This window comes from Sesamum indicum, linkage group LG6, assembly GCF_000512975.1.
Source record: "Sesamum indicum cultivar Zhongzhi No. 13 linkage group LG6, S_indicum_v1.0, whole genome shotgun sequence".
Lineage (NCBI taxonomy): Eukaryota > Viridiplantae > Streptophyta > Magnoliopsida > Lamiales > Pedaliaceae > Sesamum > Sesamum indicum.
In genome coordinates, this window is record NC_026150.1 from 18,209,542 (window position 1) to 18,228,797 (window position 19,256).

A 19,256-nucleotide genomic window follows, 5' to 3' on the forward strand; every position below is an offset into this window, starting at 1 on the left:
TATTGGGCTATATCCATCATGGGCCTGCCCAAGCCCAATGTTATGAGCCCACCTCTCTTCTTATTGATTACTCAGAGTCACAGCTTCTATCTTTGCTGACGCTTTATCTCATTCCAAGTTGGTGGCTGTTGGGAAGCTTGAAATGAACTCACTTCCATTTTCCATCCCCACATATAATCCCAATCCAAATACCACACCTCGATTGGGATCATTCACTGCAAAAAAGCGCCACACAGTTGAATCTGCTGCTGTCAACTTCAATGAAACCAAGTATTCTAAGACGATTGGGCCGGCTTCTCTAAGCAGAAGAGAAGCACTTGGTATCGGCGTCTGCTTCGGCTTCCTACAGCTTCTTAATCCGCAGCCGTATCCAGCGGCGGCGGAGACCGGCGCTACCCCTCCGTGTGACTACACAGCAGCTCCGTCTGGGCTCGCCTACTGTGATAAGGTCATCGGAAGCGGACCTGAGGCTGTGAAAGGGCAGCTTATTAAGGTAATCCCAATATTATCTTACTTAGATTGTTCTTCCTTGATGGCTGAAGCATTTTGTTCATGTAGATATGGGATTTTTACTTCAGTTCTGTCACTGATTAGTTAATTTAGGGTTAATTAATCTTTTTATACAGAATTATTAAAACAAAATAGAAATTGTGATCGTGTTCATTTATTTGGGTAATGTAAATTGGCAGGCACATTATGTGGGGAGATTGGAAAATGGAACTGTTTTTGACAGCAGCTACAATAGGGGAAAGCCTCTTGCTTTTCGCGTCGGTGTTGGTGAGGTAAATGTGTTTTTGATCGGATCTTTTATTTCAAATCGTTGTTGCATTTCGGATTATGCTTTTTATACATGAACGTCCTGTGTATAAACTTTAAACCCTATGTGTTTGATAAAATATGTTATACACATAACATCTATGTGAAGTATAATATAAAATGCAATGCTAATTTATAATAAAAAACTCGTACGGATTGTTTACACTCCCTGTTAGATTTTGCAGACAAATATAAACTTCATTCTTGCTAATCTTACTGTGATTAGAGTAATTCATATTTTTCGTAGAACAATCAACTATATCTTCCGGTATATTATTTGATGTAGAGCAATGTGCAATATTGCAGGTGATCAAAGGTTGGGATGAGGGAATTCTTGGTGGGGAAGGAATTCCGGCCATGCTTGCTGGTAAATACATTCATCCATCAATCTCTCTGCACCTAAAATAACTTAACTGTATGCGTATTTTCATCGAAAGTCTATGCAGTACTGGTACATAAATGTACCAAATTTGAATGATAATTTGTAGGCGGGAAACGTAAGCTGAGAATCCCTCCTGAACTTGGATACGGCATGAGAGGAGCAGGCTGCAGAGGAGGTAAATAAATAATTCATCAAACATTTCCAACTTCCACTGAGTAGAAGAAACTCAAAATTGCGCTAGATTTCTTGTTTATGCACATGAACTTGGTGATGCAGGGTCGTGCGTTATTCCACCCAATTCAGTCCTCTTGTTTGATGTGGAGTTCATCGGAAAGGCTTAGAAGAAACGTTTTGAGCCGGGAGCAAGAGCCACAGGCAATTTTGGACTTTTTCTTTTTAATTACAAAAAATTTGAATAGCTTCGACTCAAATGTTATTACCAATCTGGATCCAACCGTTATCTATTTAAATTGATGTAAGGGAAAAAGGTTGAAAGTAGAGCATGATTCAACAGACTACTTTTCATATCATACATCCAGTAATCTAAAGATCAAGGTCATGCCTGAATTTGAACATCTTATTTCTGCCATTATTATGTACAAACGCTATTCTTGGGATGAGTTTTGGTATGAATTTGATTAGAGGAACTTTGGTTAGCCAAAAGGTGTATGATAGTCGTACCATTTTTATTTTCTCAAAAAATTACGAAAAATTCACAAAGCCCGAAAATAAATAAATCGATATGCGTTGTTCAAATTCAAGGCAACAGTCAATTACGGGACTTATATAAGTTCTCCACAAAACCCCTACCGCATGTAGTTAGCAAAGAAGAAACATTTTTATATGATTGAACACCATAAACAATAGATGCTCAGGTTTTGATCGAAATACTTGGATAAAACTATTTAATTTGGAATTTGACAATCAGACGGCCGTGATCACTTCAACACTATTACTAGTTCTAATATCAATTGGACACTACTTCTCATGGCAATATCTTACAAGCCTGTGCCAACTTTTATCTATTCTATTTTTACAAGTAGTACTTCTCTTCAGCCTTTGTCTAAATTATAAATATTTATTTATTATTTAAAAAATTATACATATTTTTAATTACTCTTCTACAATAACTGTCACAAAAGAATATTTTTATTTTTTAAAATAATAAAAAAATATTTATAATTATAATAAATTTCAGAATAGCACATTCAAATTTAACCATTTCTTTATTTAAAATAAATTTGGATTTCTCTAAATTAAACTAGTTAGAAATAAATAAAAATAACTATAAAAACAAAAGTGGAGGCTTGATTTGATGTACGGTGGTGGGGGTGGGATGGGACCCATATATGCAACAAAATGTGGTTCACGGGTAACGGGAAATCCCAGCAGCCAATGAGCTTTCACAAATTGATACGCTGGGGCCCCAAACAATTATCCACACACCACGTCAGCTTTATTGAATTTCTATTATTATTAATACTATTATACATATGTGTGTGTAAATGGTACATTATATAGTCAAAGAAGGTAATTAGTGTGAGGCAGGTGCACATGGCACGGCATCAATCTCTGACAGTGACTGCAACCAATCAGAGAAAATTGAAGTCAGTTGAAAGCCAAAGCCATACGCCCAACTCATCTCTCTCATCAATATGCTTACTTTTTGACCTAATAATATTATATTCGCCCCGCATCCAAATCCAAACCTCCAAGTGCATGCATTTACCCTAAACTATACACATTTGATCAAATTAGCCATTTTACTTCACATGCCAAAGAAAATACTAATGGTTGATTATATCAAAATTCTTTCTCATTATAGATGTTAATTACATTAAAACTAGCCAATTTTCACGTATATTGCACCAAATTACATTGATTAACTAGTATGTAATTAATTGTGAATTCATGGATCCCTATTGCTTTGGTCGAGCTAGCACAATAGGTGATTTCACTCAGGAATTTAATGTAGTATGTAGGTAATCGTTTCACTCAGCTAATAATAATGAGTTTTGAGTGATATATTGAGCCCCAATGTCTCCTCTTTATCGATAGTAGAACACATATCGTAATGTTTATACTAAATCAGAGTGGACAATAACTCATGTAAATGGGACGTTAATCGAGTAGCAAAATGCATCAATGACAATAATTACTATATACGAAAAATGAAAATACATGAACTTATAACATGTTAAAACATAAATAGTAATCCACCCTCATGACAATAGATAGATTTCTTAAATCCAATCAAGCCACAAGCATTGCATGGCAGTCTGATGATCTTAATGGTCGGCTAACAGAAAATTTCTAGATAAACAAAACTTCATTACATTACACAAGCAGCTGGGAAATGGATAACTAGTAGTGATACAAGAACCAAAAACAGTGCAATATATACATGAGAGACATACATTAATTATCCATTGTCTTGTGTTACAACAACAACAACAACAAAAGTTAACAATTGAACTCCCAAAATTCAGTTCACAATAATTAATTCAGCTTATTAAAAAGATGGGACAACGCCGTATGAAGCATCGGGTGCGATGAGGGAATCAATCTCGAGCTCCGACCGCTTAGCAAACCTTCCTTTGATTCTTGGTCTGGTCTCTGCATACGCCTTCCGTGAGGCGTATCGAATGGTTTTCTCAAACTTTCTGTTCTTTCTTTTCTCTCTGTACCTTAACACCCTTGCTTCTCTGTCCATCCCGGAAACTGGGATCGGAACGGCGTCGGTCTTAGCGAGAGTGTCCGAAACGTCGGCCATGGCGTTGTGGTCCGGCACCACTCCGACATCGAGCGATGATGAGGATACCTGTTGCCATTTTTTTGCAAATTAATTAGTTCAGCACAGCTAACAAGAGAATCAATTAAGAAATATATGCAGAATATAAGGAGAATTGAAGAAGAAGAACTTACACTTTGGCTAATGGATTGCGTGGTGAAGTTATACATAAAAGGCTTGGTTCCCGGGTAATCCACTTCATAAGTCGGAAATCCATCAACAACAGGACCAGGGTACTGCCCAGATCCATATTCATTCTTGTTCTGCACCGGGACAACTCCATCGGAAGAATACTGCTTCTGCTCATTAATAACAACATGGTGGGGCTTCTGCTCCCCGGATATCAATTCAAGATCCAGGTACGGATCCATATCACTAAACAGATACTCAGCAGATTTGTATTCGGGGGACTCAGATTCCTCCTCCGATTTACTGTTCGGGTCGGGAAGCAGCCACGAAGCGGCCTCCGCTTCCTCCTCGGAGAATTCTTCAGCGGCGGAGGCGGATGGAGAGGATTTTGTGGCCGAAGCGGCGTCGTAGAAGGGTACGACAGGGAGACGCTCGTGGCGGCGAGCAAGAGGGTTAGCAGAGTGTATATCGCGGTCGCACGTGGCGCATAGAGCAGCTGCATCCGCCTTGCAGGTGACTGAGGCGGGGGCCTGCTCGCAGACCTCACACACCCAGACGCGGGCGTGGCGCGACGCCAGCTTGTTGGCTGCGTGGACTTTAGCGTCGCAGGCGAGGCAGAGGAAGGCGGAGTCAGCGCGGCAGAAAACCGTAGCCGACGCAGTTTTGCATGAGTCGCACAGCTTGGCGGTTAAGCTCCAGGTTTGATCACCCCCCATGTTCACGATCTCTCCCTTTCTTCCTCTATCACCTTTATCACTTCAGTTGGCCCTTTTTCACTTTTCTGTTTCTCTCTCTCTCTACTCCAAGAAGCTGCAGAGGGAAATCAAATGAAACGGGAACGATTCTCTCTCTACTTTTTCTTTTGCTTTTAATTTAAGACAGTGGTGAGTGTGTAAGAAAGTGTGCAGTATATGAATAAAACCCTAGGTTGAGAGAAGAAGGGGTAGAGGGGGATCTGGGAGATGGCCAATGAGAGGAGGACATATGGCTAAGTCTTAGCCAGATGAAATTCAGACAAAGGAGGTGGGGTCCAGGGAGAGACGTGAGAATTTACAACTTATTAACTGTGAGTGTGTGTGTGGGGTAAGGGAGTGTTTGCCTTTGGGTGTTATCTGCAAACAAACTGCATGTAAATGGAAGGGTTCATAATGGGTGGGGATTTGGAAATCCTGATGACTTATATTGGGTTTAATTGAAATTGAATTAATTATATAATAAATATAATATATATTCTATGTGATTAATTTATAATTTAAAAAATTAATTAATCACTTAATAAATATATTATACTTATTTTATAATTAACTTGATTTTACTAAATTTGTTATTGATAAGAATTTTTTCGGATTGGAGTGGGATGGGGTGTTTGTGCATTATGGGTTGAGAGTTGGGACAAGTTGGGCTTGTCCCAAATCTTTGATTGTCCCATTCCCATCTTTAGCTGGAAAAAAGGATGTCTTTGGAGTGTTAGGCCAGTAGTTTTATTTGATTTTCATAACTGTAATCGATTTCTTATTATGAATTTAAAATTTTCAATATTAGATTTTTTCATCGAATACTAGATTTTTATATCATTATAAAATTATAATCATGGAGTAGTAACAAATTTATATATATCCGTAAATTTAATCAAGAAATTTGAAAGAATTCTCCAAACTATTTGAATCATACAGTAAGAAACAAATTTCATTTTACTACACTAAATCTCGAAAGTTTGGTCTAACTTTAAAAGGTGTCGATATAACTTGTAATTTTACTAAAATAATGTCCTAGGACTGAATATACAAGTTAAACACTCCGGGTTTGGGTTCGATTGATATATTGGGTTAGGGTCGGGTATTTGGGTGGTGTGAGGATGGGGGTGACTCTTGTCTTGTGGGTGTGGTGGAGGCATCACAGAAAATCGGGTGGGCTATCGTTATAATTGACATTGATTTCACGGAGTGATGGTGATGGGATGAGCTACACTGACATTGTACTCATCATAATATTGCTGCTGCAGCTGAGAGCTGAGTATGAAAATAGAAAACTTGGTCCTAATTGCTTTGGCTTCATTTTCACTGCTTCATTGCAATTTCTATAACTTTGAATGTCTTGTCCACACTAAACCCACCTTTTTGTCATATATCCGCTCATTTTTTTCTTTTTTCTTTGATAAATATTATGAATTTGTTTTATATTGAGTTATTTTTTTAATTATTTTGAATGAAATCGAAACTGCAATTTAATTGTTGATATATTTATTATGATGGAACAAAAAAAGAGTAAAGAATAACACAAATAGTAGATCGATTATAGTGATCTGACCGAGCGTAAGGACAATCCTTCCTATTGGGTCATAAGGTGTCGCTCTTACTTTCCTATTTTCATAATAAAGAAAAAGAACAAAATAAAAGCTGACTCCAGTGTTTTTCCACTCGTTTGTGTAATTTGGATGCTAACGCTCGAACTTTGAGGAAAAATTTTATTTAAATCAAATTTGGTCAATAAAATCGGAATTAGAGAGAGGGGCGAGTGTGTATGAGTGAATGAAAAAAGAATCACATGCATCATGTGTAAGCCGTAGTGGATGTCTTGGGATGTTGCATCCTGTGAACATTGCTGTTGTTGTCAGACTCTTTTCTCTTGTGTAAAAGCTACACATATTGGATCTGTTTCAGAAGATGAGTGATTTGGCTTTGGCATGGTGGGAGCAAACCTCCAGCTGCACTCTTGATGGAATCCCAATTTTGAACTAACACATGACTAAGTGTGTTCACATAAGACTTTGTTCCTACAAGAATGCATTGCGACACAAAAGAATATGGACAAATGAAATTTATTAATTTAAATAAAAAAGCATGTTATAATCTACAAAGTGAAGTTATTATTTTATTATTTGCTCAGAATATTTGTTTAATGATTTAAAATTTATTCTTAGATGTAGGTATGTAATTTCTTTTGAATTTTGTGGAGCAAATTATGTCTCACCTTGAAAATTTTAGTATCAAGGCTTCGAGGATTTGATGCCATTGAATATGTGGAACCTTGTGCTAGCAGTCGTGGCAAACAGCTTTTAAACTGGAGTAATTTTGATTTGTTGTGTTCCGTGGGATGTGATGTTATATGAAATGACTTGTTCTGTAAAAACAAGCCCCCTTTTTATAGGCATAGCTAAACGGGCTTTTAGGTAGTTTGGGCTCACTTCTGTTGGGTTTGAATTTATACCATATATATAATCTGTCCAAAATAAAAAAAGGAAATTTATATTTATCTGAAATTGATGCATCAAGATACAAATTCCAAATTTGATATGAATTTATTGGAAATTTATCATATAGAAAGCCCAATTTTATTATAAATGTTAATTTAAAACTCGATTACAAGCTAATCAATTTAACTTTTAAATGATAATTTTTACTCCTAAATTTGGTTGAGTTGGAGGAGATCTCTTATCAATAAAAAGTCTCCATCTAACTTTGGTGGTTTGGGAACGGAGATAGTGTAGGCAATAGATGGCCAGCCATTTTTATTTTTATTTTTATCAGTCAATAGCAACTGGATCGTTTGGGCCGAATTCCACTTCACAATGCTACTTGACTTGACTTGATTTCTTCATTAGCTCTGGGCCAATTAGCCCAACTATGTCTCGACTTTATTTATTTGTTTGATCTATTTTAACTACTCGGAAACTAACCCAAAATCATTATTGCCCTTTTCCCATTTTTAGGGCAAAAAACAAAACAAGGATTGAAGGATTTTCATAAAAATTGAAAGATTGATGAAAGACTAATCTACAAAACAGAGGGTAATGTGTGATGCTTAAGACAGTAAGAATTTATTGAAGAAATAAAAGGGAACACTCGAGATAATAAGAGAATAATAATAAAATATGATGATGAAGTGCAAAAAGTAAGCTAAAAAATAGCTTAGGAATCGAGACAACTTGAGAGCTAGAGTACGATAGAAGGTGTTATAGAAATGACAACACAAATATTTAATTTATAGGCGACAGTTGAGCAAGATCTGAGAAGTGATTGCAGTGAATCATACTGCGTTGGACAGTTACACATGTTAGCTGCTCAATAGAAAAATCGATTCATGATCTAAATTTATTTAGACAAAAATATGATATTTTGAATGAATCTTGCCTAAACGAAAATTTGTTACTTGCTGCATAAAGTGTTGAATTCAACTAGATTATTTGGAGTTGGTTGAAGATTTTTTAGTATGAAGTCTCCTAAAAGTGTCATAGCGACCTGTGTGACGTGTCGTCTCCATTGTATACCGGCTCATCCAGTTGGATTGGGCTCATTTTTTGGGCCTGTCAGGTTAATTAGAATAAGACAAGTTATGAATTTGATATTTTACTCATGAGCCAAAAAGGTCTGACTTGTTAAACTGTTCGGTGGGGCCTCACTTTCTTATTCTTTGTATTTGAGAAAAACGTATTTGAGAAGGCATCATCAAATTATATACACTATAACATCATAAATTTTAAATTAATATATTATGTCGAAATTCAATAGTAATTTATAGATAATCAACAATTACATTAAAAATGGATATATAACTATTATTAATATAAATAAAAATAAAATAATAATGAGAAAACCAGTAAACATTATGTTCACTGAACTAAAAAAGAGCAACTCATTTTGGTCTTATTTCAATTTTTATAATGTATTGATTGAATCGATATAATTTATTATTATTTTTAATCATATTGATATATTTATTAAATTAATATATTAATCAAAAAACTGTTTATTACAACGATGGTGGAGTAGGGGAATCTATATTTAAACTTTTTTTTTTTTTTTCTAATTTAGAATAAATGGTATGAATTGAAGAAGAATTGAGATGGCAAAAGGGAAGGAAATTAGAAAAGCCAATTGCAAAGGAGATTGAGAGTAACGAGGGAGCAGCCAAAAAGCACGGAAAAACAGGCGCAAATTTCTCGAGTGGCTGCATTGAATGAGAGAGCAGTAGGAGTAGGTGTATGTATACGGCCTCGGATCGCCGCAGTGCACCGCCTATCCACGCACGCGCCTGTGCTGTGTAGGCCTGGCTGGCTGATGTAGTGGATCACACGTAGCTTTCCAACTACAACCCCACCAATCACCTTCCTCCCAATTTGCATCCCAAGAAAATGGCAATTATGTGACACATCATCCCCCACTCCTCAATTCCTTCTTTTTTAATTATTATAAAAAATTAAATTAAAATCTAATTACACTAATATTGAATGTCCTTTAATATAGTTTTTAAGATTAACTTTGTAATAATACTATGTTGTTATTCATTCAGTAGTATAAATTTACACAAATATCTATTCAAGTACGCTACACTAACACTCTCACTCAAAAAGCGTCAATATAATTTACAATATTATAAAAATACAATATATCTGAAAACTTATTTAAATATATATATTATATTTATACTCGTGCCTTCTATATATTAAATAAAATATAAATACACAATATTATTATATGAGATGCAGATTGTTTACATGTGTAATATTGATTTGTACATTAATTTTGGATTGAAGAATTGGCGTCGTAAATAATTTGTGATGATACAACCTCAAAATACATGTGAGCCGGCTCTCTAACTAAAGTAAATTTGAACCTTTTCTCCAGCTAGAAAGTAACAAAGCAATATTCAAAGGCAAGTCATGCCTTTCTTGGGGTGTGGGGTCTGGTGGAGGCGTGAATCCCATCTTCTCCGGCCACCTTGCCTGCCGCCGGCGAGCAATTCCGGCCAACTGTAATGTGATTATTATATTTGGATTAGCATTAATTAATTAAGCATCTATGCCTTGATTATTTTCTTTACTTTATTCTCTTAATCACTAGCGCTTAAAAGGGATTAGTGCTTGATGACAAATTCACCATTCTTATCAACTTGCTAATAGAAAATTCATAATTGATTAGGGAGAGGTCAGTGCACTAATCATACGCCCTGTGTGCATGCTCAGCTCCTCTCTACTTGTATCAGAAATTTTATCCAGATTAATCCAATCCATCAACATTAATTTTTTTTTCTTCGTATTAGACATTAATTAGACGGCAAATATACGGTGTTTGTCATATAATTAATTTAAGTCTAATCAAATTTAATCTGAACTAAATTTTTCCATAAAAAAAAACACTCACTAATACTAATTAATTATATTATTGATTAACCATATTGAATTTTTATTTCAAATCGTATTGCGTATTTTTTATTTCAAGTAACATATATATGATTATGTGTATAAATATTATGTTATTTACTTTATATAACAAAAAATTTTATATTTATAGCGTGTATATGTTAAATAAAATAAATGATGCAATATAATTAAAAATAGACGGGATAAAATAATTTATCACCAAAATGATGCTGATCTCAACAGAAAAAATTTACAGTTTCCCGGATCACAAAATTGGAGCCAGAGCCAGAGCCAGAAAAAGAAAGGGGAAAAGAAAAAGGAAAAAGAGTGATCTAAAATATCATAACTATATAACAAAATTATGAAAATTTCATCAGTGGCTTTGCTGTTGGCTCACTTGGGATTCCGCTGATCCATTTTCATCTACCGTTTCATCTTTTTGGTTGATGTTCTCTTCCTTCGCTGTTTGTTTGCCTTCCACCGTTTCATCGTTGGTGGAAGAAGAATAGCCCCTGCTCGACATCGGAGTCGCCAGGAATGTTGGCTTTACGTCGCCAGCCATAATTACCAAAACCTTCTCTTGGAAAACCGGCAAAGCCTTCGCATCGGCGTTGCTCTCCCCTTTCTCGCCGGCGCCGCTCTCCACGTCTCCCTGCCCGCCCTCCTCTCCGCCGGAGAGTTTCCAGTAAGAGCAGGCGAGGATGAGGAGTGCGAAGGCTATGAGCCCCAGCATCGCCGCCAGGCCGCCGAAGAGGTACGGCACGGGGGAGTGCCACGGCGAGCGTTGGATGGTGGCCGGCGGCGTGAACGTCGCCTTCGCTGTGGCGGTGGCTTCGGCGGTTGTCGTTTTTGATACCGGAATGGAGTGGAATAAGGCGCCGCCGGTTCTCATATTTCCGGTATGTGTGAATTGGTGGGAGATTGGTAGTGGAGGAGAATGGGAAATGAGAAGAGAAAGTGTAGATGTTTTGTGTTCGAGAAGTGGAGAGCAGAGTGGATGCACATTTATAGAGAAAAAGGGCTGCTCCTGTTTTGTACATTGCTTTTTGCTTACATCACTACGTACTTGGATTTGAGTTTTTCTATTTAATTAAAATTAAATTTGATAATATTAAAATAATTTCATTAAAAAATATATAATATATATGTATCATGAAACTTATCAATTTTCTTAAATATGTAAAGACTCACAATACCTCTACTAGAAACATCGTACAAATTACCTATAGATAAATCCGTTCATACAGCAGGTACGACTTTTGACACCCTAGCATTCTTACGACTTGTGCTTACTTCTATCTTACGATTTATTTTATTTAAACATCAGAAGAGTATAATCAGAATTTTTTGGATGTGTACCCAATGTCAAAATAATATATATATATGACATATATTTCGAAAAAAAAAATACATAGATCCGTAAAGTGAAATATATATATCTATATATATATATAAAGGAAAGGAAATTTGATTTGAAATAAAGGATAGCAAGTGGACCAATGAGGGGCCCTTGGGCATGTTATGTCTAACATATGGGCGCACTAGGAGGAAACTATGGTCCCATGTACATGGATGTGGTGTCCTTCCTTACTCCTACACAATTTAAATCATAATATATAGTTTCGTAATATTTGAAATTCCATTAAAATTTACCCAAAAAATCATATATTTCATGTGTGAACATCAACTCTCAATTAATCCTAGTGCAAGAGCTCAGCCCGCATAAGAAATTATACTTATTTTAAGATTTAATTATAATTGGATATATATAAATTTTTATTCTATTTTTACATTCTGACATGTTCCGTGCAACAAACGTTGATTTGATGAGGTAAGTAGTTAATCAATTGGTGGGGAAAAGGATTAGGCATATGAGCAATAGTAGTAATAATTGGCATCTTTGCATGACGCAGTTTTTATCTTTAATCTTAGTTGCATGCTCGAATTTTCGCCATCCTACACTACTCGAATGGATTCTTGAATTGGATCAAATCCACATTTTCTGATTGCATTTCTGATTCTTGCCCAAGATTCTGCCTGCTTCTCACAAATAATACGTACCCCCAATCACTACCATACGATTTATATTTGTATATTTGATGTCAATAAATTAAAAAATACATCAATTTAATACTCAACTCTATTAAATTATTACAATAAACTGACCCACACAAACCGAAATAAATACCTTCATGCCTAGTAGGGAATGCCCTCGTACTTATTCATGAATCATCGATTTTAACCACTAGACTAAGACATCATTCACCACTTAAGTAAAATCTTATTAACATGAAATAAATTATTATTAGTTTTTTTATATATAAACTAATTTTATAAAGTATTTAGGTTATTACGGTGTTCGTGATACGTGGAGTAGATATATATGGGGTTTATCTATTTTGTTAATAATTTTTAATTTCTATGAGATTTTCGAGTAAGATATACTATTGAACAATATATACACACATATACATATATGATGATGATGAGAATCGTCTATCATTTCACTGGAAACTGACCATAAGAACATCTTTGATATGGATTAGAGAATATAAGAGGAAAAAATACCATGTCAATTTCGTGACAGCTTATTCCTCCTAAGGAATCAAATTAAATCCACCTTTCTTTTTTTTTTTTTTATAATTGTTAAAAAATAAATATTTGTAGCCCATTAACTAACACCTTCTGTGTGTGTGCAAGTTGGAGAGGGAAATATTGAAGAAGTAGTAGTTATGCAGAGGAAAAGGGCAATGAATGGTATGGTAATGGTAGTGAAGGTACAGTGAGAAGGCACTGAGAGTTTTGGAGTGTGTGTGATTAGTGATTAGATATCTGAGGGGGAATCATGAAAGTGACCTCAATGATTATTATGCTATGTATATGAATAAAGAATAGCATTGTGGGTAAAGTGAGGAGCAACTCTCATCATTTGCTTTTTGATTTTTATCTCCTAATGTCTACTCTTGATTGTATTTGAATTTGAATCAATTATATAATAAGTGTAAGATATTTAATCTATAATTAGTGTATAGTTTAGAGAAAGTGATCAATCACATAACAAGTGTGATACATTTACTCTGTAATTAGTTTAGTTCTACCAGACCTAGTTTGAATAAAAATTTCCATCTACTATCTATATATTTCCAACTACATATACATATATATATTATCTCTTCAAGACGTTACGGGATGTTCGCAATAATTTCTGTTATTTACAGTGAAAATAAATCGTAAGTTAAGCAATAGTAAATATTGGGAGTAATTGAAAGTAAGAGTGGAGTGTTTGAAAAACAACTTAATATTCACACTTTTACTCATAATCTACAGAAGTTGGTAATGAGTTGCTTATAGCTTTGTGTTAACCAACTTAATTTAGACAGTCAAAAATCAGAATAAGCAGATAGACACTTAAAATAAGTATTTGCAAATACGTTTTTCATACTTTGATATTATATTCTTCAAATCTTATTTTATTTTATTTTTTAAAATAATCGAAGATCCGCTAAGTCTTCGTCGACCGATGCAAATTGTTTGGGATGTTATTTGAAATTGATTTATAATTTTATTGTTTGTATCCATAGTAAACAATCAGAGGTCGTTGGGATTGATATCTTGAGAACTTAAATGAAAATACAAAAAATTCTAATACGTGTGAACATATACAAATAATTGTAATAATTACACTGAATAATACAATTACTGAATCCGGACATCATACATATGAGAAGGTATTGGCATAAGATCCTCCTACACATGTGAATTAATGAATCCCACATTCCAAATGGATAGAATTATATATATGTTACAAATAATATTACAACAACAACTACCATTCGGAGATCATAATCAGAATCGGATCGTAAAAAGCTGCACATATATGCCAACATACATCAACTGGCGTATGAGATGTCTTTTCCCAGGTATTGGTAAGAATTTCATCTCCATTTCTTCCCAAAGTCAACCCCACTTCTCACCTCAACAACACAAATTCTAATTCAAATCAAATTTAATCCAACTTAAATCAATTATATAATGTACACTTGTCGTTTGTTTGGCGTATAGTTAAAAAAAAAATGATCAATCACATAATAAATATATTATTTTTATTTTATAATTAATTTGATTTGATCAAACCTGACTTCAATAAAAAAATTTTGTTACGAAAATTTCTTTTTGTTTTTTTTTTTGTAAAAAAAAAAAAAAGAATTTAAGCGTTGTCACACCATATTATTCTTTATCTCTAGAAACCCTGGTAATTAAATTGGGCCCGGATATATTCTTAATTTTCATGTATAAAGGGCTTTGTTTATTCGATTTGTTTCCTTGCATGTGATCATATGTATAATTTTCTCTTTATATATATATATATATATTCTTATCGTCATTATTAATTAAATATCATTATTTCAAGAATATTTCTTTTATTCAACACGAGTAACTGTGAATAGTTATTATTTCTATCTTTATGGTAATAAATTTATGGAAGTTGTTTAGATAATTCAATGCTGAGAATAATTTTAAATTTTAACTTTGAACTATCTTTTGTTATATGGTGATGCATTTCAAGTTTAATGTAGACAAATATTTCATATTGATTGCACACGAGTAGTTTGAGCGGTTTATAAACCCCAAAGCCTCATCCTTCAGTAAGATAGATGCCTTTTGAGGACAAAATCATGAGGCTCATATGAAACTAAAGTGGACAATATAGCACGTAATAGAGCATAGATCGAGTCGCAAGTCACGTAATTTGACGATGTCTGTGGGAATGAGACCATATGTCTGTTCCTAACCCCTCATCTAGGGGCTAATGGTGTAGTCTAATATTTCATATTGATTGCCGACGATAAATTTGATTGGTTTATAAGCCCGAGATTTCTTTTTTTTTTTTTAACAAGATGAATTTTGAACAAATCAAAATCGTGAGCACGTACTGAGCTAAAGTGGACAATGTCTGACTTAATGAGGTGCCAATCAAATTACAAATTACAATAAAATTCATTAAATATCGAGCCTTTTGAAATATTTCTTCTAAATTCAAATCCTTAAATCAAATATACTAAATATTTTGTTTTCCATTTGAATTTATTATATGATGAAATAAATAAATAAATAAATTCTATTGAAATGACAGTCTCGATCCTATCCACAAAGTACTGCACTTTAAAAAAAAAAAAGAAAAAGAAAAATCCTAAATACAAACTGAGAGATGGTGGGGGGCCCAGGAAGCACCGGCAGCCCCACCACCGGTTAATCGTTTCACACGGCCCCTCTCGGCGGTGCAGGCCCCCATCTTTTCAGCCGTTGGCCGTGGAGCATTATACGAGTCGGAGTAAATTATATTATATTAATAATAATTGGAATTAATTGGATCCTTACAAATCATATCCAGACAATAGTGTATCATTTTATGGGCTCCATCTTTCATCATCATCCACTTATCAAATTAACACTTTCTACACTTTTTCTATTGCTTAAAAACACGGGATATGTACATACTGTGTGGATTCGGTTTTTAGTGTTTTGTTGTATTTTACGGAGATAAAGAAGTATGTGCTATAAATATTATTTATGTTTGGATCTATTTTTGAAGATAATTTATGATAAGTATTATATATTTAATATTCATTTTTATCGAGCTCCAAGTCACAACCTTATCTATCATAAAAGGAAAAAATTACAAATAACCCCCTTATGATATTGTAAACAAGTAAATTACCCTCTTATAAAAAAACAAATAGCGATTTACCTCTTTGTATTATTTAAAATACAACAATTTATCTCCATATATGTTTTAGAATGAAGCGATTTACCTCCTTGTATAAGGAGATAAATTGCTTCATTTAAAAAAGTACAAGTAAATTGCTATATCTTCTTTATAAGAGGGGTAATGTTTTCATTTTCAATATCATAGATGGGTAAATTGCTATTCACCATATCAGAAAAAGAGCTTATTTACTTCCTCATAACTACTCAATACTTTTGGATTTAGTCGGAATTCAGACCGGCTCGAGTCTAGAAAAATTATCGCAACAACTTTTTTAACACATATTCTTACTATAAGTTGTTTCGAAAAAAAAAAATAAAATTCCAACTGGTATAAACTCTTTTAGTACATCGCATATACCAACTAGTAAGATATATTCCGTACTTATATTTGATGGGAAAAAATAGAACAGATATGATCTTTTCAAATCACACAAATTAAGTGTATAAAATTAAATAATTCGACCGTATCTCAAGATAATAAAACCATTTAAATTAATATATATAGTTAGTGGGAGAGGCACTTATGTTGGGCCAAATTAAATTTAGAATTAATTAATTAATAAAATAAAAAAGTTGGCGTGAAAATGAATCAAAATAAAATAGGAATGGTATGAGAAATAGAATTTGGAATGAAAGGTGAGAAGTGAGAAAGAGGGAGAAAAATGGAGCATTTCATGTGACATAAAGCATAATTTTAAGTCAGCTTCAGATAAGGTAAAGTAATGATTTGCAAACGTCTACGAGGCCTCGCTTAGATTATGTGCTTTTTTTATTAATTTGAATCATCATTAGTATTAGTACCCATTTTAATTAATTATTAATTTGGGTGGATAATACACTCATAAAGATAATACACTGTTTTCGATATTCTTTTTATTCATCAATCATTTGTCACTAAAGAGGGTTGTTTTCATTTTTTATTTTATTTTATTTCATTTTAAGTTTGATTTCGTTTCTTTTTTCCGACTTTTTTTAATATATGTTTTATTTTCTTATAGTTAATTTATGTAATTTTTTTTAATATAATATATTTAAATGATTCTGTACGAGTATTTGATTGTGTCATATATATTTTTTTCTATTTTTTATGAATAAAAAAATAATAATTGTGAGAATCACACGAAATTAAATCCCCATAAAAAAAAAAAAAAAGCGAGATGGGTAAGGCCTAAGGGCATTCAGAGTGGCATCAAAGTCCAATGAGCCTTTGAGAGGCCGATCATCGGTCCAATGGACTTACTAATGGGCCTCCTTTTAGTTGGGCTGATTTGGGAAGTTGGGCTTTAGTTAAATTTGGCCCAATTAGGAACATGGAAACTGGGCTTGTGTTGAAGGTTCTTGTATTTAGTTTAGGGGTAATTGGAGCCACATCTTGACGCTAACGCGTCATCACAACAACTCGCCACGTGTTTCTTGTCCCTGAGTCCTGACAAGCCTCTCGGTCGTGCACTCTACCGGACCATATATAAGCGGAATCACACAGATTTTAATAAAGAATATGAAAAACCGAATAAAGAAGAAAGCCCCAGACTCGCAACTTTCAGTGTATGCTTGCGTATTGATACAGACACAGAAAATTTGATACGATCACAGATACGAAATGTCTCGATTGGTTCACCATTCAAAGCTCATCTTCTACAGAATCTCGTAAGCTTGTTTATTGATTTTATTTTTAGTATGTTCGTTTTTGTTTGATACTCAGATCATGAATTTAGGTTTGGGTTACTTGTTGTTTTGAACGTGTTTTAGGTTTTGAATTAGGATTTAGGTTGTTAAGGTTTGTTAATTGTGGGTTGAAGTTGCTTCATTGGAGTACATTGGGGATGGAAACTATGTGGATGGGCAATGGGTGATATTTTTGAGGACATACTAGCTTGCATACATCAACTGCAGATCTCTTCAAGTGTGAGTTCGTCATATGTTGGTGGTGGGAGTCGAGTGATTGTGTGTTCCATCAACTTGTGTCGTGAGATTTGAGATATCTCGTGTTCCTTTTGCCCCTTTTTTTCACTTTGGTGTGATTTACCTTCCATGTGTACAACATTGCTTCTTTAGCAATCTTAATTGTTATTGGTTGTCCTAATTATTTTGTATTTAAACAAAGCAGTATAGCCACCTCAAGAAATGGACGGTTTCTTTCCACTGGTCCTGATAAATCTAGTGGCCTTAATGATTCTGCTAAAACCGATAAAGTTGAGGAAGCTGAGACGGTGGAGGTTCCTCCCCCTCCAACAGAGAAGGTTACAATGACATATGATTCATTTCCTGTGTCTTAAGATTTTTAGCTAGTTGCTTTATGAGGTCTTACTATAGTTTTGGTTTTCATAATTCAGTTGCTTGTACTTGGTGGAAATGGATTTGTTGGTTCCCATATCTGCAAGGAAGCTTTAAATCGTGGTCTGACTGTTGCTAGCCTCAGCAGGTATTGTTTTCTGAAACTAAGACTCTAAGATCTTACTTACACTGCCTCATGCTGAACATGTTTGAACGATTGATTAGTTTTCTCCCACTTTATTTTCGTCGAGAACTTCCAAGATAAAACTTGAATGATGACAACTTTGTCAATCTTCGAAAGTGATGCATTTCGTGTCACTGGGGGAAGTCGTGCCCCAGTATTTCAGGGCATATATCAAACATAAAGGGTGGAGAAATGCGTTTGTATTTTTGAAACTTGCTTCTGGAGTTGAGTGTCAGAAAATGGAAGTTTCTATTTTATGAGCAGAATGTAGCTTGAAGGAAGCACTTCAATGGAAAATCATAGTGACTTTATGCCTTTTGTTTACATGCATAATTTTTCTGAGTTAACCATTAGGTTTTGTTGTGGTGTTCACCAGCCATTTTATGCCATCTGCAGATCTGGTAGATCCTCGGTACAAGAATCGTGGGCTAACAGTGTGATCTGGCATCAAGGTTTCTGGTTGATATGTGGTGTTCATTTGCTAATCTGTTTTGTGCTTTCTGATACTAATGGTTCTTTGCGTTTTTTCTTTTTCTGCTGAAGGTAACCTTTTCTCGACCGACTCATGGAAGGACGTGCTCAAGGGAGTGACCTCAATTGTGCGTATTAATCACCTTGAACATTGCAGTTGTAGCATAATCTTAAAAGATAAGAGAATGATTGTTTGATTGTCACAGTTACTTGGTCAACTTGTAAAAAATGGAGTTGACTACTCTTCTTTCTTTCATCATCTCTTCTTTGCTGTCCTAGTCTGATACTGGGATGGCAACGA

General features: G+C 34.5%; 4 protein-coding genes across 5 annotated transcripts in view; 2 read left to right on the forward strand and 2 right to left on the reverse strand.

Annotated features, from left to right (window-relative positions):
• Nucleotides 85–1,815, forward strand: LOC105164898 (peptidyl-prolyl cis-trans isomerase FKBP13, chloroplastic). Its single transcript, XM_011083716.2, has 5 exons — nucleotides 85–493; nucleotides 690–782; nucleotides 1,123–1,183; nucleotides 1,305–1,373; nucleotides 1,475–1,815. The coding sequence occupies exons 1-5, from the start codon at nucleotides 143–145 to the stop codon at nucleotides 1,537–1,539; spliced, it is 639 nt and encodes a 212-aa protein (XP_011082018.1). The 5' UTR covers nucleotides 85–142; the 3' UTR covers nucleotides 1,540–1,815.
• LOC105164899 (zinc finger protein CONSTANS-LIKE 4-like) lies at nucleotides 3,460–5,025 on the reverse strand. Its single transcript, XM_011083717.2, has 2 exons — nucleotides 4,124–5,025; nucleotides 3,460–4,019 (listed from the first exon to the last, which is right to left on the reverse strand). The coding sequence occupies exons 1-2, from the start codon at nucleotides 4,832–4,834 to the stop codon at nucleotides 3,711–3,713; spliced, it is 1,020 nt and encodes a 339-aa protein (XP_011082019.1). The 5' UTR covers nucleotides 4,835–5,025; the 3' UTR covers nucleotides 3,460–3,710.
• LOC105164900 (protein GLUTAMINE DUMPER 5-like) lies at nucleotides 10,462–11,247 on the reverse strand. Its single transcript, XM_011083718.2, has one exon. The coding sequence runs from the start codon at nucleotides 11,147–11,149 to the stop codon at nucleotides 10,631–10,633; it is 519 nt and encodes a 172-aa protein (XP_011082020.1). The 5' UTR covers nucleotides 11,150–11,247; the 3' UTR covers nucleotides 10,462–10,630.
• Nucleotides 17,511–19,256, forward strand: part of LOC105164901 (uncharacterized protein At1g32220, chloroplastic) — a 5,133-nt gene continuing 3,387 nt past the window's right edge. The window contains exons 1-5 of one of the 2 annotated variants that reach the window (XM_011083720.2): nucleotides 17,511–17,673; nucleotides 18,131–18,266; nucleotides 18,360–18,448; nucleotides 18,881–18,936; nucleotides 19,028–19,083. In XM_011083720.2, coding sequence (XP_011082022.1) covers nucleotides 17,627–17,673; nucleotides 18,131–18,266; nucleotides 18,360–18,448; nucleotides 18,881–18,936; nucleotides 19,028–19,083 — 384 coding nt within the window. In that variant the 5' untranslated portion in view covers nucleotides 17,511–17,626. The remainder of the gene's footprint in view (nucleotides 17,674–18,130; nucleotides 18,267–18,359; nucleotides 18,449–18,880; nucleotides 18,937–19,027; nucleotides 19,084–19,256) is intronic. The other variant, XM_011083721.2, reaches the window with a different exon arrangement.

Excerpts from the sequence above, each read along its gene's own strand:
- LOC105164900 (XM_011083718.2), bottom strand. The coding sequence starts at position 11,149 with ATGAGAACCGGCGGCGCCTTATTCCACTCCATTCCGGTATCAAAAACG.
- LOC105164898 (XM_011083716.2), top strand. The coding sequence starts at position 143 with ATGAACTCACTTCCATTTTCCATCCCCACATATAATCCCAATCCAAAT. Across the intron at positions 783-1,122 it reads TTCGCGTCGGTGTTGGTGAG|GTGATCAAAGGTTGGGATGA; the intron begins GTAAATGTGTTT and ends GCAATATTGCAG. Across the intron at positions 1,184-1,304 it reads AATTCCGGCCATGCTTGCTG|GCGGGAAACGTAAGCTGAGA; the intron begins GTAAATACATTC and ends GATAATTTGTAG.
- LOC105164899 (XM_011083717.2), bottom strand. The coding sequence starts at position 4,834 with ATGGGGGGTGATCAAACCTGGAGCTTAACCGCCAAGCTGTGCGACTCA. Across the intron at positions 4,020-4,123 it reads CGCAATCCATTAGCCAAAGT|GTATCCTCATCATCGCTCGA; the intron begins GTAAGTTCTTCT and ends AAATGGCAACAG.